The sequence below is a fragment of the Mustela nigripes genome, chromosome 12, assembly GCF_022355385.1.
Source record: "Mustela nigripes isolate SB6536 chromosome 12, MUSNIG.SB6536, whole genome shotgun sequence".
In the NCBI taxonomy this organism is placed as follows: Eukaryota; Metazoa; Chordata; class Mammalia; order Carnivora; family Mustelidae; genus Mustela; species Mustela nigripes.
Window position 1 is genome coordinate 77,507,105 of NC_081568.1, and position 23,819 is coordinate 77,530,923.

Below are 23,819 nucleotides of genomic sequence, written 5' to 3' on the forward strand. Positions count from 1 at the left end.
GAGAAAAACCAACCGCAGGCGGAGCGCGTGCTGCTGAGTCTTGCCTAAGATCTTCACCGCCCAAGTCCTACCCCGCCTCTAGCTCTCGCCCCGCCCCTCCCTGCCCCTTGCCCCACCCCATCTACTGTCTCTTCGCCCCGCCTCTCCTTTGGTCCGCCCGCCACCATTTTGCACTGTGCTCCGCCCACTCACTCCTCCTCTTCCGCCCTGCGCTACAGCTGCGCAGTCGGGTGCCTTCTTCTAGATTTGGGGCCGGTTTCCTGATTCTGGGCTCCCTGCGAATTTTCTCCAGCTCAGCCATGTGGAGAGGACGGCAGGGCCGCCTCAGGCCGGTGGGCTGCGTAGTGGAGGAGCTACGGTGCCAGCGCCGGGAGCGGGAGGCAGGTGCGGGAGGGCAAGGAAGGCGGGAAGATACCGGCGGGGGTACCGTAGCTCCTCCACTATGGAGGAGTGCTGTGGTATGGCGGATGGTATGGCAATCGGGGATAGATGAGGCCCCCGGGTGGCAGACGGGGGTCCTAGATGTCCCTCCTACGTTTAGCCGGCTCCTTTGCCCTCAGCATTGCGGAAGGCGCGGAGGGAGCAGCAGCTGGTCAGTAAGAGGCTGCTGAGAGACGACGTCTTGGAGGAAGCCGAAGGGGAATGTGTGGCCATGATCCTCGGGGAAGCTGAGGTGAGGGGATCGGGTGCTTGGTGAGTTCTGCGCCCACTGGCGCCAAAATTCCTTTTGAGCTCGGCCCCTTCAGTACCTCCATCCATCCAGTGGGCCAAAACCAGAAACTGGGAAATCATCCTCGAGAACTGTGTCCCTCATCACCACATCAGTACATCAAGTCCTGGCGTTTTTCATCTCTTAAAGAGCCCTGGCGTCTTCAAGGTGGTCAACATCGCAGCTACTACCATCTTCTTCTCTGTATACACACAGTAGCCTTCTAACAGATCATTTACATCTGTGCTTGCGGCCTTGAAGTTCATTCTCCATACATCAGTCAGATGTGTCTCTCACAAATCCAGAATTTGGGGCGCCTGGGTGGCTTAGTGGGTTAAGTGTCTCCGACTGGAGTTCCGCTCAGGTCATGAGCTTTTGGTGGTGAGATTAACCCCCCACCCCCGCCCCACTCTTGGGCTCCGTGCTCAGCATGGAGTCTGCCTGAGGTTCTCTGTCCCTCTCCTTCTGTCACTCTTCTGTGCGGCTTTCTCTCTTTGTCTCTCAAATAAATACATCTTTGGGGCATCTGGATGGCCTAGTCGGTTAGAGGTCTGCATTGAACTGGGGTCATGATCCTAGGATCAAGTCCTGTATTTGGTTCCCTGCTCAGCAGGGAGCCTGCTTTTCCCAGTCACTGCTACTCCCCCTTCTTGTGCTCTCTCTGAAATAAATAAAATCGTAAAAAGAAGATCTTAAAAAAAATAAAAATTAAAAATCCTTCCTTCCTAGATGAATGGTTGCCCAGCTCCAACCTTGCCAGTTTACTCATCTTAGCCAACATTCTCCCTTTTCAGTTTTTGAAAGAATATGCTAGGATCTTTCTTGTCGCAAGGCCTTTACATTTGCTACATCTAAAAATGGGTCCTTTTTTTTTTTTTTTTTAAATGGGTCCTTTTTAGTATTGTCTTGACAGCCTGTTTGCAGAATATTAATCATACTAATTGTTTACTGTTTCTCCAGCTAGACTTTAAATCCTTGGGAACCTAGACCCTATCTTATTTGTTGTCATTGAAAACTCAGATGCCCTATAGTATCTGGCATATAGTAGATGGTAATTATTTATTGACTAAGTGAATGAAATGGTTAGTTTTAGCTGATTTATTCATTCAGGCATTGGGCATCCCCTTTGTTTATATTGTCTAGGTTTACATATGTTGTTTACAAAAGTATTCATGTCTAGGTTATACCATTGGTTTGTTGGTTCATTGTGTGCTTACTTCATCCCAAGACACTGTGCTGGGGACTGAAGTGCACAAAGATGAGGAGAGTCCTTTTCTTCGTGGTACTTGCAGCAGCCCAGTGAAGAAGACAGGCATGTTACCATCTGTCATGAAGGAAACATGAGGCACAATAGAAACCCTTAAGTCTGAAAGGAAGCTAGAAAGAGGAACAGAAATCTGGAAGGAGTGGAGGACCTGGGGATGATATTCCTGGCAGAAGGAATAGATCGTGCAAAAGCTTGGAAGCATTAAAAAACAAGTCATGTTATGCTGGGTGCTGTTGGAGTATAGGTTGCATGGGGAGAATGGCTAGAGGGATAAGTTGTGCCAGACTGAAAGATTTAAATGTTATCCTTGAAATAACTCTGTAAGAAGGCAGGAAATACATTATTCCCATTTTTCAGGTGAAAAATTGAGGTTTAGTTTCCTTATAAAGTAAGTGACAGGGCTGGTATTATTAAACCCAGTTCTGATTAGTCCTTTTGTCTACTCTGTTGCAAGATTGATGGTTATTAGCCATATTAGCCTGAATGACAAGTTCTAGGGACGCTGCAGCATTAGAGTGCTCACAGGTGAGGTGGACAGAGTAGGATTCATGCTTGCTTTCTGGCAACTTTGTTTCCATCACTCTTCTTCCTACCCTGCACTCCAGATCCAGCAGTTCCTCCAGTTAGCACAGCGGGGGACAGATGAAAAGCAGAGAGAGAGCGCTCTGGTCAGCCTTCGTCGAGGCTTGCAGCACCCTCAGACACAGCAAACCTTCATCTGGTCAGTATGGGTGGTGAGTGGGGCCTGGGCCTCTGAGGGATGGACAGGAGTGTGGAGGGGATGGGGCACAGGCTGAGCAGGGCTCTGGTACTCACTCATGTAGGCTGGAGGGCAGCATGCGGACCCTGGTTGGGCTTCTGACCAGCAACCGAGCCCTGTTGCAGCTAGAGGCCGCTCGGTGCCTTCATGAGCTCTCTCATTCTGAGCAGTCTGCGGTGGCTGAGGCCTGCCTGCCAGCCACTTCCTACCTTCTCACCTACCTCTCCGGTCACAGCTCAGACTTTATAGTAAGCCCTCTCCCTTCCTACCTTGTTCTTGACTTGGATTTAAATACTGTGCTTTTGGGTTTGGTTTGAGCTGGCACATAGGGGGAAGAAGAAAATTTGTTTCCCCTGATGTCCATAGCCATACATATGCCCATCACCTTCCACTCCCTTTTACCCAGAGCTTCAAAGGGAAAACGTCATCCTCTGCTCTCCCACCCCCACCCTAGCCTGAGACAGGCCATGCCCCGTGCTTTTGTTGTCCCACTCTCAGGAGCTCTGTCTGTATACACTGGGTAACCTGATTGTGGAGAGTGAGGCTGTGAGAAGGCGGCTCCTGCCACAGGGCATTGTTCCTGCTTTGGCTGCCTGCATCCAGGTGAGCATCTATCTGCTTTTTCCCTCCTTGGGCAGTCCTCCCCTGTCTTGTCCCTACATGGCCCCCTGCTTTGTTTAGGCAGCTCCAGCCTCTGCCCTGTGCTAAGGAATTGAAAGTCATAGGAAATCTTATGACCCAGCTTCCATAGTCAGATCTCTACCCTGTCTACTTCTAGTCTCCCCATCTGACTGTGCTGGAAGCCCTTGGATATGCCTTGTCCCAGCTTCTGCAAGCTAAGGAAGCTCCAGAGATGATCATCCCGTAAGTAAAATTTTATCTCCAGATGTGGAAGCGTATGTGACCTACTTGGTGATGTAGCCCCCGGACACCAGATTCAGTCTTGTTTCTGAAACCAGTGCACATTTTAGCTCTGTATCTGGCTGGGAAGAGGTTTGGATTTGGATACTTTCCCACCTGCTGTTAGGGTTTGGGAAGAATGACTGGCATCTTGTCTTCTGTGGTTCCAACTCAAAACTTTCCTGTTGGCAGTTCCGTCTTGGGCTCCACTCTCCCCCAGCATATCCTACAATTGTTGCAACCTGGACCAAAGCTAAACCCTGGGGTTGCTGTGGAGTTTGCCTGGTGCCTGCACTACATCATCTGCAGGTAACACAGACCATTTGCAAAAGTACCACAGACTTGCCCTGGGGCTCCTTTCCAGATCCTCGGGTTTTTGAACTTTGGTTTCTGGAATTGCAGTGAGTTTTCTTCCTCCTGTGGTCTTCTCTGCTTGGACCCCAGGAAACCCATCACTCTAGGCCATTTGCCATCCTCAAGGTGGGATTGATTGAGTACTTGCTTTTTATTGCCTAGCCAGGTCAACAATGCGCTCCTTATCTCCCATGGGGGTCTCTCCACTCTGGGGCTGCTGCTATTGGACGTGGCTGGGGCTGTCCAGAGAACTGAGGATGCAGGACTGGAGTTGGTAGGTGAAGAGGACAGGTCAAGATCTGGGCTACCTTTCTTCCGGTTTTGCTACTTACTATGTAGGTAACCCCTTCCCCCTTACACTGTACTCCCAACTTGTCTTTGCAGCTGGTATGCCCTGTACTTCGGTGTCTAAGCAACTTGCTAACAGAAGCAGCAGTGGAGGTTATGGGAGGGCCAAATCAGCTTGAAGATGAGCGTGTGGTGGCGGCCTTATATATCCTTCTGCAGTTCTTCGTCCAGAAACAGCCCAGCCTGCTTCCTGAGTGCCTTTGGCTCCTCAACAACCTTACTGGTATGTACTGTAATGTGCCTCGGCCTAGACCTTTAGGTTCTGGGAATGCTTCCTCATTGCCTGGGCTGAGGTGGGTAGGACTGGGGGTGGGTGGCAGGTTCAGGTCCCTGTTTGAGGGACTTTACCTTGACATTTTCCCTTCCAGCAAATAGTCCTAGCTTCTGTACCTCCTTGCTCTCCATGGATCTGATCAAGCCTCTTTTGCAGTTGTTGCCAGTTTCTAATGTGGTGAGCGTATTGGTAGGTATTGGGGTCACTTAAGTCCTGGATCTTATGGCCAAAGTAAAAACACTGGGAGCAGGCCTTTGCACTCAGAAGTATCCTTACCTGAGGACTGGCAGGTAGTGTGGTGTGGACGGCTTCAGGGCCAAACCAGTCAGGTGTGAATCCCTAACCTGTTTTGGGTTTTTTTTTTTTTTTTTTTAGATTTTTATTTATTTACTTGACAGACAAAGATCACAAGTAGGCAGAGAGGCAGGCAGAGGAAGGGAAGCAGGCTTCCCGCTGAGCAGAGAGCCCAACGTGGGGCTCTATCACAGGACTCTGGGATCATGACCTGAGCCGAAGACAGAGGCTTTAACCCACTGAGCCTCCTAGGTGCCCCTCCCTAACCTGTTTTGCTATTTAAGCAGATCAGCTTACCACCTTGAACTTCAGTTTCCCTGTGTGTAATTTGAGAATACCAGAGCTACCTGAGGCAGCTCTGAGGATTACAAAACATGCGTGTGCTTGGCATGGTGCCTGACCACATGATCAGCACTCCATATATTTTAGCTCCATGATTAGTCTTTAGTTTTCATCCTTTGTGGGGACTCTGTATACATGTCTCTCTGTAGGTGCTCACAGTTCTGTGCAACGTGGCAGAGAAGGGTCGTGCTTATTGCCAACATCTGTGGCCAGGGCCCTTGCTCCCCTGCTTGATTGGCACACTGGCTTCCTCTGACACTGAAGTAGTAGGCCAGAGTTTAGAGCTCCTGCATCTGCTGTTCCTCTATCGGCCAGAGGTGAGTTTTGGCCCTGGTACCCCTGTTCTGAGGCCTGTAGTCTCACCATGGCCCCTTTCCCTTTCCATCCTATCTATAGCCACTTTTCTGGGCCTGGCAAGCCTATGTGGACTCCAGTTCAGAACTTGCAGCCCCTGGTTGGGAAGGCACTCTTCCAAATAGAGGTGGGCTAACCTGTAAGGCTGTGGGAATCTAGTATTGGGGCACAGGAACTCGGGTGATGAATCCTTTTCCCTGCCCTCAGGCTGTGGAGGCATTTGTGCAGCATTCAGGGCTTCAGGTCCTAGAAAAACATCAGGAAGAGGCACAGCTCCAGGATCGTGTGCATGCTCTCCAGAAGACTGCTCTTCACAGGTGACCTGGCTTCTCGATATCACTCATTCAACTCATCACCTCCCCCACCCCTCTCAATTTCCTTGTCCCTGGATCCCCTTTTGAGGATTTAGAACCATAATGACATCTCATATTCTCTGCTCCTGTGTCCAGGACAGAATAAAGTTTTATTTTTATAGTAAACTGTTTTGCCTCAGTGGTTGTGTGATAAGGGGTAGAGGGTAAAATGAGGGTAAGAACATGCAGAGCTGGTGTTTTCAGCACAAGCTTTATACAGAACAGAACACTTTTTTCACATTGTACTCGGTCCAACAGAGCCCAACCTGTGGGGCTGTTGCTCTTAATCAGTGGAGGCTTCAGGCTTTGCCACTTAGCACATTCTCCACGGCTCTGGTTACCTGATCAGCACTGAAGTTGTTCAAAGAGACATTCTTCTCTTGGCCAAATGCTGGGGAGAGAGAATAGGGGTTAAATATCTAGTATACACTGTGGGATTACCAAAATATTAATAAAAGTCTTTGTCTTCAACTTACAGTCTTGTTAGGGTGAGAAAAGTAGTACAGAGATATGACCAAGGTGTATTTGGGATGTCTAGAGTTTATCCAGGGGGTCTCAAACACATCTAGGAAGCCCAGATCCAACTAGAATTTTGGCTGATTCTGGGTGGCCACCATGGGAAGGAAGATGTTTCAAGGCAGTTTTTAGGGGCGTGGTAAGGTATTTATTATTAGCCACAACAGTGCTTTGCCTGGGCCTAGCCTTGGCTGGATGCCAATTCTGTGCCAGTCCTAGTATAAAACACTAAAGTAATTTGCATCCACCTCCCCTAGTCTATGGGCTTTTTCCTCCAAACAATTTTTAACATATACTGCAGTTATCCACTGTTAGAGTCAGTTAACCTTAGGTATGACTTATTTTCTCCCGGCCCCGACATTCCTAGAGGAAGGCCTACTATGTGTCAAGCAACATGACCATAATTTCCAGATTAGTAAACTTAAGAATATGATAAACAGGATAAGGGCAGTGTTATATGATTTGCTAGGGAATGCCTTATTAAGGAGGTGATAAATAATTTCAGACCTGAGTAACAACATCATGAATTCTAATGAGCTAGCCATGAAAATCTGGTAGAAGTTCATCCTAGAAAGGGGGGACAGGTGTAAAGGTTAAAGGCTATTGTATCCTAGCTATGTAATCTTAGGTATGTTTCATAAAAAATTTTTTTTTTTTTGGTAAGCTCTATGCCCAACATGGGGCTTAACTCCTGAACCAGAGATCAAGAGTCCTATGCTCTACTTACTGAACCAGCACCTGCCCCTGTTTGGTAAAATTTTTGACTCACCGTTCTAACCTCTACAGTAAGAAAAGAAGAATCCACCCCCTCATATAATTAATGAAGATTAAATGAAATTTAGACAAGGAAGTACTCAACACAGAGCTTAACATTAACCTTAACATCAACAGAGCATATGCTTGTATTACTGAGATTCTCACACTACCTGAAACGGCACTGACCACACCCACACGTCATGTGTAAGGACCCACTTCGACGGGAATTGATGAGCATCGATTCCCAATATGAACCCCGTTTCGAATTACGAAACCAACAGCTCCTGGTCCCTATGCAGGGCAGTGCCCGCATCTATATTGGTATTACTCGAGACACCAGCATTCTACAACCCCACGAATGTAGGTTTATATGAAACAACGTCAAAAGCAAGGCCGAAGTCCGAGTTCCAGGATACCTACAGGTTTCTGTGTGACCCTGGATGACCTTCTCTTTTCCAACCCTTGTTCTCCTATCGGGGTCCCAAACTGCCCGCTTCCCCGCTCACCGTAGCGGGCCCATAGTTTGGGCTGCACATCAGAACACTCGCGGATTAGGATGGGCAGAGCGGGGTTCGCCTTCTTCAGCTCCACATAGTGTTTCTCGATGAATTCCCTGTTGGGGGGCGGGGAGAGAAAGCCGTACGTGCTTGTCTACGCGCGGGACTCCCCAAACATCCGAGAGGTAGAGGTCATGACCTGGGCGCCCCGAAGCCTACCGGCATACCATCTTGCACCTCACCTGACGCCCTGGCTTCCGGGTGAGCGCTGGCACAAGTGGAGGCGAATCTCACGGAGACCAAGTTTGGCCCCAATCCCGCGACTCGCTGCTGCAACCGCCATCTCCCCTAGTGCCTAACTCCCCGCCCTAGGACTTCCGGCCAAGTTTTCCACTCTGACTAATCGCGGCCCTGCCAGTTCCCGCGATAGTTAGATGTCTTGCAGGGGGCGGGGTAAAGTTTAGCCAATGTCTTAAAAGCATTGCAGAAGGCGAGTGCCGCTTATTTCCATTTTCTCCGCGAGTGGGCGGAGGCGGAAGGGCTGCGGAGCGCAAAGCACTGTGGGATTGTTCCTGAGGTGCATCGTGGGAAAAATCTTGTCCTGGTTGTGTTGTCTTTGGAGCTTCAGTTCCTGCTGGCGTTGAAACACCGCAGACGAAATGCCAGAGCGAGACAGTAAGGCTCGGGTCATTTGCCTTTTATTACCTACAGGACTTGGGACGCTTGGAGTGTTGTTTTCGCTTCAGAGTTTAAGCACTGTGCGGGTGGTGGAAATCTGGCGAAGCCCTTTAGTATCAAATGAAGCCGGGCAGCTCCGGACTGTTGTCTCAGCTTTGTCCTAGCCCCAAGTGACGACGGGTGTGTATTGTCTGTGAAGTAGCCCCTACCGCCTGCACTTAATCTTGGGTCGCGCCAGTTTATCTTAATTGCAGCATCTTGGATGTTATTTTCCGGAAGTATTTGTTGATCCTCCAGCGCCGGTTTAGGGGCTCCCTCCTTTGCACCAAGAGTTCCTTGTATTTTCTCAGTTGGGTACCTACTACTTTGTGTGGTCACTGTTGCTGCTTTTGACTTTCTTCTTCACTAGAATGGGAGCAGTTTGACGTGAAAACATCAGTATTGTTCATTAATATAGTCCCAACTTTTGCACAGGAACTGACACGAAATAGATTTATTAAATTAACGCCAGGGTTTTTTGTTTGTTCATTTATTTATTTACTTATTTTAAGGTGAGCCTTTCTCCAACCCTTTGGCTCCAGATGGCCACGATGTGGATGATCCTCACTCCTTCCACCAGTGAGTATTTCAGTATAGGACTAAGTATATGAGCTGGGGATGAATAGAGTGGTGTGGAAATGGTGAAGGAATTATAAATGTCTTGTCAACAAGGATAGTGACAAAAATTGTACCTCATGAGCCTTTATCTCTGAACTTTAGCTGCATAATGTCGACTGCATAAGAATATTAGAGGGGAAGTTCTGGCTGGGAGGGTGCGAGTTTTTAAAGTTAATGTTTAATTATATGATACAGGAATTCATCCTTGTAGAAAATTGAAGTAGAAGTAAGAGTAATATTCTTTTTGATAACATCCCCAGTTCCAGTCCCTTTCTTGGAAGTAACCACTGTTCCTTTTCCTTTTCATATGTGTCTTTTTCTATTTAAAATCCATTTATATGCATACATGTAGGTCTGAGGAAGATATACTATTATTTTGTAAGTTGACGTATTAAAATTAAGTGACGTTGTATTATATATTATATCATTTTGCTACTTGCTTAATTTCTCCACTCATGGTCTTAAAAATTATTTTCACGTAAGTGACAAAGACTCCCTCCCCTCCTTTTTTTAAACACATTTATCTCAGAGAGCGAGAAAGAGTAAGAGTGTGTGAGCAGTGGGGAGGAGCAGAGAGAGAGGGGAAGCAGACTCCCCAGTGAGTGTGGAACCTGGTGCAGGCTTGATATGCTACACCTTGATCTCTGGACCTGGAGATCCTGTCCTGAGCCAAAACCAAGAGCCAAAACTCAACTGACTGAACCACCCAGGCACCCCAAGGACTCCTGCTTTCACTAGACTTTCATCAAGCTTCTCTGGGATCCATTTTTGGCAAGTCCTATTAGGTTCAGTTTAAGCAAAGAATGCTGTTAAGCCATTTTATGGAGAGTCCCCTTAAGTAATCCAATAGATCAAGTCAAGCTCCTTTTTCCCTACCCTTAATGGCTAGCCAGTTTTCTCTTAATAATTTTTTTTTTTAAAGATTTTGTTTATTTATTTGACAGAGAGAGAGAGATCACAAGTAGGCAGAACAGCAGGTAGAGAGAGGGGGGGAAGCAGGCTCTCTGCTGAGCAGGGAGCTCGATGTGGGGCTTGATCCCAGGACCCTGAGATCATGACCTGAGCTGAAGGCAGAGGCTTAACCCACTGAGCCACCCAGGCACCCCAGTAATTTTTTTTTTAATAAACGTCCAATTGTCCCAGTTTGTTTTCAGAGTTGAGTTTCAGTCCTTCTCCCCTATTGCAGTAGTCTTTATTCCTGTTATAGTAATCTTGAGCATTGTCTTCCTTGGGAACACTTAGAAGGATTCTTTGCTAAAACTGGGCACAGCAGGCCAAGGAAGAAAGTCAGAAGAGGGCTCAAATGGACCCAATTAAACTTTGGTCAGGGAGTGAAGTTTTTTTTTTTTTTTTTAGATTTTACTTATTTGACAGAGAGAAATCACAAGTAGGCAGAGAGAGAGAGAGAGAGGGGAGGAAGCAGGCTGTTGAGCAGAGAGCCGGATGCGGGGCCTGATCCCAGGACCCTGGGATCACGACCTGAGCCGAAGGCAAAGGCTCCAACCCACTGAGCCACCCAGGCGCCCCAAGGAGTGAAGTTTTGTCACTTAAAATTATCTCTTGTACCATCATTGCTGTCTGCCACACGTGGGAAATACTGTCATGATCTAGTCTTTAGTTAATGGTCATTTAGGCTGTTTCCAAGTTTTTATTACTTTCAAAGCTGAAATTGTGCGGTGCCTGGGTTGTCTCAGTTGGTTAGGCATTGGCCTTTGGCTCAGGTCATGATCCCAGGGTCCTGGGATCAAGCACCATGTTGGGCTCTTTGCTCAGCAGAGAGCCTCTTTTCCCCGTCCCTCTACCTGCTGGCTCTTCCTGCTTCTGTGCATGTGCTCCCTCTCTGTCAAATAAGTAAATAAAATCTTAAAAAAAACCCCAAAAACTGAAATTTTATTTATACGCCTTTTTATACTCCTATTCCAATAATTAACAAAGCTAAATATGGGTGAATGGAGTTGGTAGGTCATAGGATATACCCACTTAAATTTTGATACAGCCAAATTGCTTTCACATTTGCTGTACTGACTTATGTGCCTCTCAGTGGAATATTCACTTTACAAATTCTCACACATACTTGATTTATCAGATTTTGTAATAGTCAACACTCTGATGCATTAAAAGTGGCTTTTTTTTTTTAATTTGTATTTTCTTGATTTCTAGTAAAGCTAACCATGGTTTTTAACATACTCCTTTTTTGATTCTTACTGGATACTAATTTTTAAAATTTTTGCCTTCTAGATCAAAACTCACCAATGAAGACTTCAGGAAACTTCTCATGACCCCAAGGGCTGCACCCACCTCTGCACCGCCCTCTAAGTCACGTCACCATGAGTAAGTTCTGGGGTCCTCCAACCTGTCTCCCATCTCCTTCCTACAGAATCTGCTGAACTAGATGTCGTATGAACTGGAAGGCTAGTTCTTTTTTGATGCCTATAATTCTGATTCTCCCTCTCTGGAGATTGAAGCTCCAGTGAAGACTAGAGTGTGCTAAGATCTGAGTACGTTCCACATACCACTTGTATTAATAGAATGCCACTAGTGCTTAAATGGACAGATTTCAGGGTCCATTACAGCTCTAGGAACTCAGATGCTGAGGTAGAATTTTAATAGTGCTTCAAGTGGTTTTGCTGCTTTCTGAAGCTTAGAAACACTCACCTACAAATAGTGGTCTGGATCTCTGCGTGGTTGAAGCTGTTGCTTTGTTCCATATTCTAGGCCTTTCTTCAGTCCTCAAAGCCAGTTGTTGGGGGTTTCTGGGGCTGTGGCAATATTTTGCTATCAGTGAATTTCTTTCTCTTTTAGGATGCCAAGAGAGTACAATGAGGATGAAGATCCAGCTGCACGAAGGAGAAAAAAGAAAAGGTAAAGGAAGGATGAAGGAGTGTTGGACTGTAAGGTGGACAGTATTTTTTTTAAAGGCGTGGAGGTCAGTAGTTACTATGAGGCTGGAGATTAAGGTTTTCCTTTATTATCTGAGGTTCTCTGGTTTAGTGGGGAAGAACGATAGGCAGAGTGGCAATTTAGGACTTTGGGGTCAGTGTGCAGTATTTTAATCTCATCTTTCCAGTTCTTAGCTGGATAATGATGGGGTTATTCCCTAACATGTCTAACCCTCAGTATTACCATGAGTAGAGTGATTTCATAACTTTTTTTTTTTAATAAAGATTTTATTATTTATTTGACAGAGATCACAAGTAGGCAGAGAGGCAGGCAGAGTGGGGGGGCGGGAAGCAAAGAGCCCAATGTGGGGCTTGATCCCACGACCCTGAGATCCTGACCCGAGCCAAAGGCAGAGGCTCAACCCACTGAGCCACCCAGATGCCCCTGATTTCATAACTTTTATCAGGTTGTCATGAGGACCAACTGTGGTAATGCATATAAGCACTTAGCACTAGTATCTGGCATATTGCAACCACCCAGTAAATCTTATCTGCCATTATCACCATCATCATCATGATTATTTATAAGATATTGAAATTTCTGGACCTTGTGTTTTGCTGTTATCTCTTCTGGGGAAGACCAGCAAGGGATGATTTTTTCTTTCTTTCTTTCTTTTTTTTTTTTTTTTTTGAGTGTGAGCATGAGTTGGGGGAGAGGAAGAGGAATAGCAGACTCGCCACAAGCGGGGTGCATAATATGGAACTTGATCCCAGGACCCTGGGATCATGACCTGAGCTGAAGGCAGATAGCTGAACCAACTGAGCCACCCAGGGGCCCAGGAATGATTTTCAGTTGAAATTTGGAAGGTGATAAAAGTTTAGATAACTTCCTCTTGCCCTACAGAAAAGTCTCATCTTTAGAGACTGAGTGATACACAGTTGTGTGGCATTAAAGAATTCTGAAATGACAGATGGAAGGTTCCATGGTAGCATTGAAAGAGTCTATCTGTGAGCTGGAAGATGCTATAATTCTGATTTTGAGGACTATCCGGAGTTGGCCAGCAGTTCTATGAGGATGTATATGAGCTTTCACCAGACAGTTGGATAAAACAGGTAGGAATAATTCTGCTGACCTTGGGATAGCAGCTGGTGAGCCTTACACGTTTGTTTTTCTCTGGTCACAGTTATTATGCCAAGCTTCGTCAACAAGAGATTGAGAGAGAGAGGGAACTAGCAGAGAAGTACCGTGACCGTGCCAAGGAACGGCGAGATGGGGTCAACAAAGATTATGAGGAAACTGAGCTGATTAGTACCACAGCTAACTACAGGGCTGTGGGCCCCACTGCTGAAGCGTGAGTACCCAGGCTGCCAGGGCAGGATTCCCTCAGCATCCCAGTGGCCTACAATCACAGTGTGAATTCTTGTTAATACTTTCCTTACTTTGGAACCCAGGCTGAGCTATTTCAAGAAGGACTTGGTACTCACAAATAACTATTTTAACGTGGCTTCTTTCATTATACAGGGACAAATCCGCTGCAGAGAAGAGAAGACAGTTGATCCAGGAATCCAAATTCTTGGGTGGTGACATGGAACACACCCATTTGGTGAAGGGTTTGGATTTTGCTCTGCTTCAAAAGGTGAGCCATGGTGGGTGGGTAAAGAATAATCCTAGAATGCTGAATCCTCTTGTATGGGCCTTTCAAAGTGAAAGTGGGGAGGCTGCTCTCAGCCCAGTCCATATAGGAAGAGTAATAGTGGCTCTTGATTAGGACCAATTGGTACTCATCCTTTAAGTCTCAGCCTTAATTTTATTTTTTGGGGGGGGGAACCTTCCCTGATCACCCAGGTATGGTTGTTTAACCATAACAAGTGAGGTTGTTAAACCCCACTCCTCACTTCCCACTTCTTGTATCTCTGCATAGCTCTTTTATTTCACATAGCATAGTTTTCACATTTTGTTTGTTTGTCTCTTCTGCTGTAAGCTCCGTTAAGGCAAGGACTATATTGTCTTGCTCAGTATTGAGTTCTTAGTTCCTGGCACAATGTGGTATATAGTGGTGTTAGATAAACATATGTAAAATGAATAAACGTCTAAATCCTACTTGGTTTCTTGTTAGGTACGAGCTGAGATTGCCAGCAAAGAGAAAGAAGAGGAAGAACTTATGGAAAAGCCCCAGAAGGAAACCAAGTAAGTAAATGCCAGGGAAAGTTGCGGGTTTAGGAAAGTGGGACCTAAAGTAGGAACACATTTGGTAAAAAAGAAAATATTTTTTTGTCTTTTCAGGAAAGATGAGGATCCTGAGAATAAAATTGAATTTAAGACACGTTTGGGTGAGTACAGAATTTTTACAGTAGTGGTTGTGCATTTTAGGTCGGTTATAGGCAATTTAATGGTCTGAGCAAGATGTGCTTTCCCTTCCCTTCAAACTGCTTTCCTCTTTCTTGCCCCGACATTAGCTAGTTTTCTTAGAATACTCTACCAGAACTTAGATGTGGACTTAGTCATTTCCTTTATTATTAATATCTCCTCATTTATGTTGGAAGCTCTTGCAGATTGTGGCTTATGCATTGAGGAAGGCAGCTTATAGCTTATCTGTTAAAAGAGGTAGCATGGTTGGTGATTAAAAGCTCAGAATTTGCAGGCAGAGACCTGGGTTTGAATCCTGGTGATGAAACTACACTAGGGATGTGATATTAGGTAACTCATTCACATCTCAGTGCCTGTTTGTCTCTCTGCAAAAATAGGGCTAATTCACCTCATGGGATTATTGGAGCCATTAAAAATACTATATGCAAAATGTCTGTTTTATTGAGTATGTAGCCAACCTGGTTTTTCCATCATTGTCAGTATCCCTTTACACCTCATCCTTCTTCCTCACAGGGCCTAATTCAATGCGAAGCCCATAGTGCCCCTGAGAATACAATGTAGAAGAGTGGATAAGAGCTCAGGCTTTGGAGTTAGATAGACTGGGTCCCAATCTTTATTCTCTCACTTCGTAGCTGTGTGACTTGAGGTAAATCACTTCCCTTTCAGCTTTGGTATTCTGATAACTTAAAAGGAGATAATGATGTGTACCTTACAGGGCTCTTGTGAAGACTGAGGCAATAGTATTTGGTGTGGTGGTACAGAGTAAACACTTACTAAATAGCAGCTGTTAGTGTAGAAGTTTCTCAGTGGCTGTGCTTGCTCCTGGTTCTCTTTTTGTAGGCCGCAACGTTTACCGCACGCTCTTCAGGAGTAAGGCGTATGAACGGAATGAGCTGTTCCTGCCGGGCCGCATGGCCTATGTGGTAGACCTGGATGATGAATATGCAGACACGGACATCCCCACCACCCTTATCCGCAGCAAAGCTGATTGCCCCACCATGGAGGTAAGTGGTTTGAGTCCTGAGAGCCTGTCAGGTGGGCCTTAAATCTGGGAGTCTGCCTTCCTTCTGCGCTGGATCTCATCCACCACATTTAACCCTGTCCACTTTTAACTTTCTAAATGTTAGTTGAATCCATTCACTTTTCTCTATTTCTATCAGTAAAATTCCAGTTGAAGCTGTCATGTCTGACTGGAACTAATAAAAGATGCCCTTGTTTGGGCGCCTGGGTGGCTCAGTGGGTTAAGCCGCTGCCTTCGGCTCAGGTCATGATCTCAGGGTCCTGGGATCGAGGCCCACATCGGGCTCTCTGCTCAGTGGGGAGCCTGCTTCCTCCTCTCTCTCTGCCTGCCTCTCTGCCTGCTTGTGATCTCTCTCTGTCAAATAAATAAATAAAAATCTTTAAAAAAAAAAAAAAATGCCCTTGTTTTGTTTCCTCGCTTTCACTCTGGTTTCTTTTCAGTATTTTATTTTTTTTTATTGAGTCGTAATTCATGTGCTACATAATCCACCTTTTGAAAATGTGTAACTTAGCAGCTTTTAGTATATTCATAGAATTATGCAGCCATCACACAATATAAAAAAATTTTGGGAAAAAAAATTTTGATCCACCTCTACTCCACCCAAAAAACCCCCTGTACACTTTAGTCATAACCCCCACAGTCTTCCTATCCCCTTTTACATTGTGATTTTTCACATGTGGCCAGTGTGATATTTTCTTTTTTTTTTTTTTTTTTTAAAGATTTTATTTATTAATCTGACAGAGAGAAATCACAAGTAGACAGAGAGGCAGCCAGAGAGAGAGAGAGAGGGAGAGGGAAGCAGGCTCTCTGCCGAGCAGAGAGCCCGATGCGGGACTCGATCCCAGGACTCTGAGATCATGACCTGAGCCGAAGGCAGCGGCTTAACCCACTGAGCCACCCAGGCGCCCCAGTGTGATATTTTCAACATAGGAATTTTTATCTCACCACACTTGAGAAGGTTTCAATGATTTCTCATTATTAGGATAAAGAGTAAAGTCTTTGTTGTGGCATACGAACCCTGGCAACTTCTGTCCTGAACCACTTTTTCATCATGATTCTCCAGTTTATTCTCCAGTGAATCCCAGCTTGCTAGATTCACTTCTTTCTCTTTTTCTTTTAAGAGAGAGAGGGAGAGAGAGTGTAAGTAGGGGCGGGAAAGGCTGAGGGAGAGAGAGTCTGGAGCAGGCTCCACGCCTATTGCGGAGCCCAGTGTGAGGCTTGGTCTTATGATCTCTAGATCATGACCTGAGCTGAAATCAAGAGTCAGATGCCCAATCTACTGAGCCATCCAGGTGCACCTAGATTCACTTTTGACCCAGGTCTTTGTATATGTCATTCTGTGTGACTGGAACGTTCTATGACACCTCCTTTCCCTGTTTTTTCACTGAGTTGGTTATAACTCACCCTTGAATTGGTTAAGTGAATGAATGAGTGAATGAATGAGGAGATTCTTGCACTGTGATATAATATCCTTGCTGCTTCGGGTTTTTAGGCCCAGACCACACTGACCACAAATGACATTGTAATCAGCAAGCTCACCCAGATCCTTTCCTACCTGCGGCAGGGTACCCGCAATAAGAAGCTCAAGAAGAAGGATAAAGGTAATCTGGAGGGTTAGGGAGAGAAACCTTAACTCTGGAGGGGCACCTGAGGGTGGAACCAAGGTTTCCTGGAGCCTTTTGTGTCTAGAACATTGGGAGGCTCCTGGGAAGCAGAAAAAAATGGGAGCAATGGAGCATTAACAAGGAGATGGTTACACACAGGTTCTGTCTGCTTGAGCTTCCCAGGAAGCAATGGACAGCTTTGAGGCTTGAGAAGGGAGAGTATGGGGAGCTTTTGTTATTCCACCTTCTAAACAGATGTTTAATGAGTATTCAGAGCTGGAGAGCATGAATTCCCACCCATGATTCCTTGAGTGGGAATCAACTCAGGAATGTATTCTTCATTATTCTTTCTATATTTTAGGGAAGATGGAAGAGAAGAAACCCCCTGAGGCTGACATGAAGTATGTATCCTAGCACTGTCACCTGCTAAGTGTGAGGAAAGGGTTCCCTGTTTCTTGTCTTTGGCATTTTGGGGAGGTCTTGATATGAGAATCTGTGGAGAAATGGCCAGGGAAAAATGGAAGTGTGTATGACTTTGGCAGCTAGTGATCTGTTTTTCTAGTATATTTGAAGACATTGGGGATTATGTGCCATCCACAACCAAGACACCTCGGGACAAGGAGCGGGAGAGATATCGGGAACGGGAGCGTGATCGGGAGAGAGACCGAGACCGTGACAGAGAGCGGGAGCGAGAAAGAGATCGGGAGAGGGAACGGGACCGAGAGAGAGAGGAAGAGAAGAAGAGGCACAGCTACTTTGAGAAGCCAAAAGTGGATGATGAGGTGAGATATGGCCCTGGTTACCAAGTGGGGAGCTGCCCGTCTGTGTCTGCTCTTCCAGGTACAAGATTTGTTTGTTAATATAGGTGCCTCAGGGCTCCATAGCAGCAGCGGATTCAACTAATCCAGGGTGGGAAGCATCCTGAAAATGAGGCAAAAAGTGGGTAGGGAATTGATTCACCGATCAGTCAAGCAGGGGAGGAATTAATACAAATCCCTCATGGCAATACTCACTTCAGTTTCTGTTTTCTTTCCAGCCCATGGATGTTGACAAAGGTGGGTGACATCTGAGACATCTTGCATTGGCTCTGGCCTTTTTGGGCTGAGAGGCTGCTGTCCTAGAGTTCAGAGTTGGCAAAGGCTGGGATTACGGGACTGCCTGATCTGAGTTCTCATTAAGATCCATGTCTTGCTTCATGAAATAGAAGATGAGTCTGGAGTTACCCGAATCTTCCTGGGCAATGGCAGGGCATATTTGCTCTGCTAGATACAGTTCCTCCACCTGCAGGGTTCTGAAGATGTGAGGGAGGTCGAACTGGCAGTATTCTGTGTACATAACTCCATCTCAACCAGAGTAGCTTGTTATTTAAGGATTCATTTATTTCCAGTAGAGAGAAAGAAAGAGCACGTGTGTGTGCGCCCACATAAGTTGGGGGAGGGGTGGAGGGAGAGAAAATCAAGGAGATGTCCCTCAGAGCCAGGAGCCTGATGTAGGGCTCAATCCCATAACCCTGAAATCATGACCTGAGTGGAAACCAAGAGCTGGCTGATGAACCAACTGAGCCCCCCAGGTGCCCTGGGGTAGCTCGTTATTAGTTGGAATTTGAATAAAGTTTTGTTAGCTAAACGCTTTCTCTTTTGCTTAAGAAAATGACTTTATGAAAACAGGTTGGAAAGTATGTTTCGGGAGGGAGCAGAGGTAAGTTTCTTGTTTCACAATCTGAACAGAGATCTCTTTTCCCTTAGGACCCGGATCTGCTAAGGAGTTGATCAAGTCAATCAATGAAAAGTTTGCTGGGTCTGCGGGTTGGGAAGGCACTGAATCATATCCTTTATTTCAATACGTTGCTGGAGTCTAGAAAACTTGTCCTGTGTTCTTTCTAATTCCACCTACCTCCCTGCTTCCCCACAACCCCCGCCCCCACCCCGCCTCTTGCCTTTTATAGTAAATTTTGTCAGGGATGCAATTATTTCGACTTTCCCACTTCTCAGAGGATCTACTCACGTCCTTAAAAGTTTTCATGTTGGGACGTTGAGCCCTTGGTCCTTCCTTCTTGAAGCTTTTCTGCTATAGGTAGAATTATTTTCTTTTTTTTTTTTAAGATTTTATTTATTTATTTATTTGACACAGAGAGAGAGATCACAAGTAGGCAGAGAGGCAGGCAGGGCTGGGCGGGGAAGCAGGGTTCTCTGCTGAGCAGAAAGCCCGATGCCGGGCTTGATCCCAGGACACTGAGATCATGACCTGAGCCCAAGGCAGAGGCTTAACCCACTGAGCTACCCAGGTGCCCCTAGAATTATTTTCTTTAACATAGCATATGCTGAAGAAGCCAGAGGACAAAAAGCAGCTGGGAGACTTCTTTGGAATGTCCAATAGCTATGCCGAGTGTTACCCAGCCACGTACGTGAGACCGTTAAGGGAGGCTGGGATGATTGGAGAACAAGTTGTGGGGAGGAGGCTGAAGTGGAAATCTGATTACTTGGGACTAAGGGGTACTTTTTACTTGGATGAACATTTCTTTTAGGCACTGAGTGGGAGGTCTCGGGTTGGGGCGTTGGTCATTTTTAGGCATATAGCATCTTAATTGGGAAGGTTTCTGGCTAAAGCATAGGGGTCTGGGTCTGCACCATCTGTCTAACTTTTGCTTCTTTTCAGGATGGATGACATGGCTGTGGATAGTGATGAGGAGGTGGATTACAGCAAAATGGATCAGGTATGGCATTGGAAGGATGAGTGGGGAGTCTTAGGCAGTTACTCTTTGGCACATACCTTCTTCCCCCCTCCCAACAGATTGGTGTCTCATTTTCTGGGTCTTCACCTTCCTTCCAACTGCAACAGTAAGAGCAGCAGCATTATGGAGTCATGGGAAGCTTAACTGTACAAAACAAAACGAGATAGGCCAAAAATAGGTTTTTTTCAAAAGATTTTATTTATTTATTTGAGAGAGAGACAGTGAGAGAGAGCATGAGAAGGGAGAAGGTCAGAGGGAGAAGCACTCTCTGCCAAGCTGGGAGCCTGTTGCAGGATTTGAGCCGAAGGCAGTTGCCTAACGAACTGAGCCACCCATGCACCCAAAAATAGATTTTTTCTTCTTATTTCTGACAAAGTGTCAGATTTTGATTTCCATTGTAGGCGTAAGCAAGCCTTTAGTGCATAAATAGAAAGGGTAGAAGAAATTTCAGTGTTTAGAAAATAATCAAATTTTATTCTAGCCAGGATTGAAATGTTCTTTGCTAGTCTTAAAAACAAAAATACTGGGTGCCTGGGTGGCTCAGTGGGTTAAAGCCTCTGCCTTTGGCTCAGGTCATGATCCCAGGGTCCTGGGATGGAGGCCTGCATGGGGCTTTCTGCTCAGCGGGGAGCCTGCTTCCCTTCCTCTCTCTCTGCCTGCCTCTCTGCCTGCTTGTCATCTCTTTCTGTCAAATAAATAAATTAAAAAAAAAACTTAAGAAAAAAACCACAAAAACAAAAAAAAAACCAATAATACTTTGGGGCATCTGGGTGGCTCAGTCAGTTAGGCGAAAAGACTCTTGATTTTAGCTCAGATCTCGATCTCAGTGTTTTGAGTTCAAGCCCTGTGTTGGGTTCCATGCTGGATGTGAAGCCTGCTTAAAAAAACAAAACAAAACAAACCTCAACCCCTGACACATAACACCATTAATGGTAAAGAAATTTCATCTACTTTTTCCTTCTCTTTACTGCAGTAGTTGAGCCTGGTTTATTTCCATCTTGGAGACTTACTTAACCCTGGTTCTGCCATTTATTTAGTTTTACCTTGCCAATTAATTTTACTGCTTATGCCCCAGTTTACTCATCAGGAGAATGGAGAGGACTGTGGTTCTCTTTTAATAGCGTTTGAGAGAATTAAATATGTGTTTAGTGTTCAGAACAATGCCCAGTACATAGTAAGTAGATAGTAAGCATTTATTATTATTTATCAGGGTGGGATTTATGAATAATGCAACAGGATTGTGAGAGGACCTGGCTTTAGTAAGGGCTAAAATTCTTTTTCTATGACATCTCTTCCTTCTCTGTCCCCATTCTGTCTTCCAACAGGGCAATAAGAAAGGACCCTTAGGCCGCTGGGACTTTGATACCCAGGAGGAATACAGCGAGTATATGAACAACAAGGAGGCTTTGCCTAAGTGAGTCGGTACTAAATACGGCCAGGGAGTGAGGAGAGGGGTGATGATGGAGTGGGCTAGCCTTCACCAGGTTTGAGGGTGGTCTGGCTGAGACATTCCTAAACAGGTTCTTTAGTCATAGGGCCATCTGGGAACACCTCTGTACTGTCATGCAACCTTTGGTGCCTTCTTTCCCTCGTTTGTCCTTTATTTTTCTCAGAGCTGCATTCCAGTATGGCATCAAGATGTCTGAAGGGCGGAAAACCAGGCGCTTCAAGGAAACCAATGATAAGGCAGAGCTTGATCGCCAGTGGAAGAAGATTAGTGCAGTAAGTGAGATCACTTCTTGGGTGGACTTCAGCTGGGAGGAGACACTGGCCCACAGATAAAAGGAATAGGCAGGGGGGTAGAGAGCCATGGAAGTAGAGAGAAGTTCGCCTTGTGCCTCACGTGATCAGACTGACAGTGTAACTATTGGGTGTAACTGTTCTTTTTTGTAGATTATTGAAAAGAGGAAGAAGATGGAGGCTGATGGGTGAGCACCAGCATTCTTCTTCTGGGGCACTGTGGGAATTGCTTAGAGAACTGATCTTAGGCTGACTCACTTTTCCTTCCATTGCAGAGTTGAAGTGAAAAGACCAAAATACTAATCTCCATTTCCAAGTCCAAAAAGACTCCCCACAAGGATGGACTCACCAGTGCTTGCTTTCTTTAATTCCCAAAAAAGTTGCAAGGTCTCTTTTTGTCAATGTATATAAAATGTTACTGTATGATCATTTAGTTCCATTAAATCTGGCTAACCTACTATCATGTCTTCTCTGTTGGAGCATCCTCCCTCCTGGGCCCCTGAAGCACTAAGACGGCTTCTAATTCTACTGATTGTGTAACATGCTCATGCAGAAAGTTAGCTTTCCTTGAGCTGTGATTTTTGATTCCTAGGCAGTAAGGATCCTAGCAAGGACACCTAGTGGAGAAGGAAGTAATGACCTCCCTGATGGGCAAGAGGTAGATAGAGGAACATAAGCATGATTGGTCTCATGTCAGACTCATTCAGGCCCATTTGGGGGTCTACTTTTAGCGTAGAGAGTCCCTGGGCTGCCAGTCTGATCCCAAGGTTGTACAGGACTAGGCTGTAAGTGAAGGCAGCTGACGAGAATTACTTGGGAAACAAAAACGGATTTATGCCCTCCTGAGAGCTTTGTTAATTCTAAGCAAAAATTGTTGTTTCTTTGGCTGAAGGGATAGCCTTGGGGGAGTCCTATGGTAAGCCAGCAGGGTTTGGTGCCCTTTAATACCCTGAAATTTTGCCAAGGCCTAAGGTGGATCCCTTGGCCTCTGAATCATTTCATCATTTCATCCCCAACCTTTTCCTCCTCCGGTCTGGTGCTCCTAAGAGTCATCCCTTTTTTCCTGGCCGGATCCCTAGCTGCCACTGCCTGTCTTGAGCCTAAGACCTGTGGGATGAGCACATACATGGAAAGCTAGAAGGCCAGCTTAATCTTTGCCTTGCCCTTGATAGGGCAAGAGCATGTGAGGAAAACAGCTTTGTGCATGGCACCTAGGGGGTTGAAATTGGGCTTTAACTGCAATAGCACCTAGAATGCCTAATATCAGACAGTAAAGGACACGCTGGTTTTATGGTTGTAGGCATTGGTCCCAGTTAAGAAAAGGGTCACAGAGACCTGGCTTCAATGAAGATAGCTAGAGGGTCATTAAATTTAAGACCTGGGGTTTGGGGTGTATGGCTGGCTCAGTCTGTAGAACATGTCTCTTGATGTCACGGTCCTGAGTTCAAGCCGCACACTGGGCAAAGAGCTTACTTAGAAAACAAAAGCAAAAAACCCTGGGGGTTGACTGTCCATTAAAAAAAACCATTTCTGCAGCTTTTGGTGTTCAAGCCTCACGCTGGCTGTTGGGCTTACTTAAAAATAAAATCTGTTTCTGCAGATATTACCAAGCCTTGTGGACATGCCCCAAATCCTCTGGTTGGCAACATGGTGGGTGACAAGGGCCCCCCACACCACGTGGCAACTTTTCCATTCACATAGGACATAGAGCTTCTCTGAGGTCCCTCATCTCACTTTCACCTCTCCGTGAAGGGGTTGGATATCAGCATATAATATGTCTTAGAAGGCTTAGTAGCACAGTGATATAGAAGCTTCTCTTCAGTACCAGGGGTTTGTGCTCCTTATTTGCCCCACCAGAGTGTTCCCATTTTTATGGAACCGGTGATAATCAGAACGTTAAAAACGTCAACTAATGGGATGCCTGGGTGGCTCAGTTGGTTAAGCAGCTGCCTTCGGCTCAGGTCATGATCCCAGCGTCCTGGGATCGAGTCCCATATCGGGCTCCTTGCTCTGCAGGGAGCCTGCTTCTCCCTCTGACTCTGCTTTCCACTCTGTCTGCCTGTGCTCGCTCTCACTCTCTCTCTCTCACAAATAAATAAATAAAATCTTAAAAAAAAAAAAAAAAAACGTCGACTAATGTCCCCATTTTCCTTTTAAGCAACTCCTTTCCAGTTCTGAGCACTGCTGGCCCGGCCTCCTGAGGGTATGCAGCCAAACTGTAGGAACTGGCAAGGTGCTGTTCTTTGGCCCCAAAAATGTGAGCATAGACCCGCCGCAGTTTAAGCGTGCGCTTGGCCTGAGTGCTGTCCATGACCTCCACATGCCAAATTCTCGTGGTGTGGGGCTTTTGCGGCTTCCGGGCTAACGTGGAGGTTGCTCTTGGATGCCACAAAGCCATGAAAGACCGGTGTCCCCCT

General features: G+C 45.9%; 3 protein-coding genes across 6 annotated transcripts; 2 read left to right on the forward strand and 1 right to left on the reverse strand.

Annotated features, from left to right (window-relative positions):
- Window positions 1-211: 211 nt before the first annotated feature.
- TMCO6 (transmembrane and coiled-coil domains 6) lies at window positions 212-6,081 on the forward strand. Of its 4 annotated transcripts, none has more exons than XM_059417753.1 (12): window positions 212-384; window positions 561-673; window positions 2,582-2,697; window positions 2,801-2,984; window positions 3,235-3,339; window positions 3,515-3,600; window positions 3,829-3,945; window positions 4,153-4,264; window positions 4,375-4,561; window positions 4,707-4,801; window positions 5,398-5,565; window positions 5,810-6,081. In XM_059417753.1, exons 1-12 carry the CDS (start codon window positions 300-302, stop codon window positions 5,921-5,923), a joined length of 1,482 nt encoding a protein of 493 aa, XP_059273736.1. In that variant the 5' UTR covers window positions 212-299; the 3' UTR covers window positions 5,924-6,081. The 4 variants fall into 4 exon arrangements, with proteins under 4 accessions (XP_059273736.1, XP_059273737.1, XP_059273739.1 ...); XM_059417754.1 differs by having other exon boundaries at window positions 225-332; XM_059417756.1 differs by having other exon boundaries at window positions 295-380.
- Window positions 6,047-8,117, reverse strand: NDUFA2 (NADH:ubiquinone oxidoreductase subunit A2). The gene is made up of 3 exons (XM_059417757.1): window positions 7,967-8,117; window positions 7,734-7,840; window positions 6,047-6,346 (listed from the first exon to the last, which is right to left on the reverse strand). The coding sequence occupies exons 1-3, from the start codon at window positions 8,065-8,067 to the stop codon at window positions 6,255-6,257; spliced, it is 300 nt and encodes a 99-aa protein (XP_059273740.1). The 5' UTR covers window positions 8,068-8,117; the 3' UTR covers window positions 6,047-6,254.
- Window positions 8,118-8,280: 163 nt separating this feature from the next.
- On the forward strand, window positions 8,281-21,860 carry IK (IK cytokine). The gene is made up of 20 exons (XM_059417752.1): window positions 8,281-8,399; window positions 8,954-9,020; window positions 11,298-11,390; window positions 11,862-11,921; window positions 13,123-13,290; window positions 13,461-13,575; window positions 14,056-14,126; window positions 14,223-14,269; window positions 15,147-15,310; window positions 16,820-16,928; window positions 17,293-17,332; window positions 17,494-17,713; window positions 17,968-17,986; window positions 18,677-18,755; window positions 19,251-19,331; window positions 19,587-19,644; window positions 20,988-21,076; window positions 21,276-21,384; window positions 21,556-21,590; window positions 21,678-21,860. The coding sequence occupies exons 1-20, from the start codon at window positions 8,384-8,386 to the stop codon at window positions 21,703-21,705; spliced, it is 1,668 nt and encodes a 555-aa protein (XP_059273735.1). The 5' UTR covers window positions 8,281-8,383; the 3' UTR covers window positions 21,706-21,860.
- The last annotated feature ends 1,959 nt before the right edge of the window (window positions 21,861-23,819 follow it).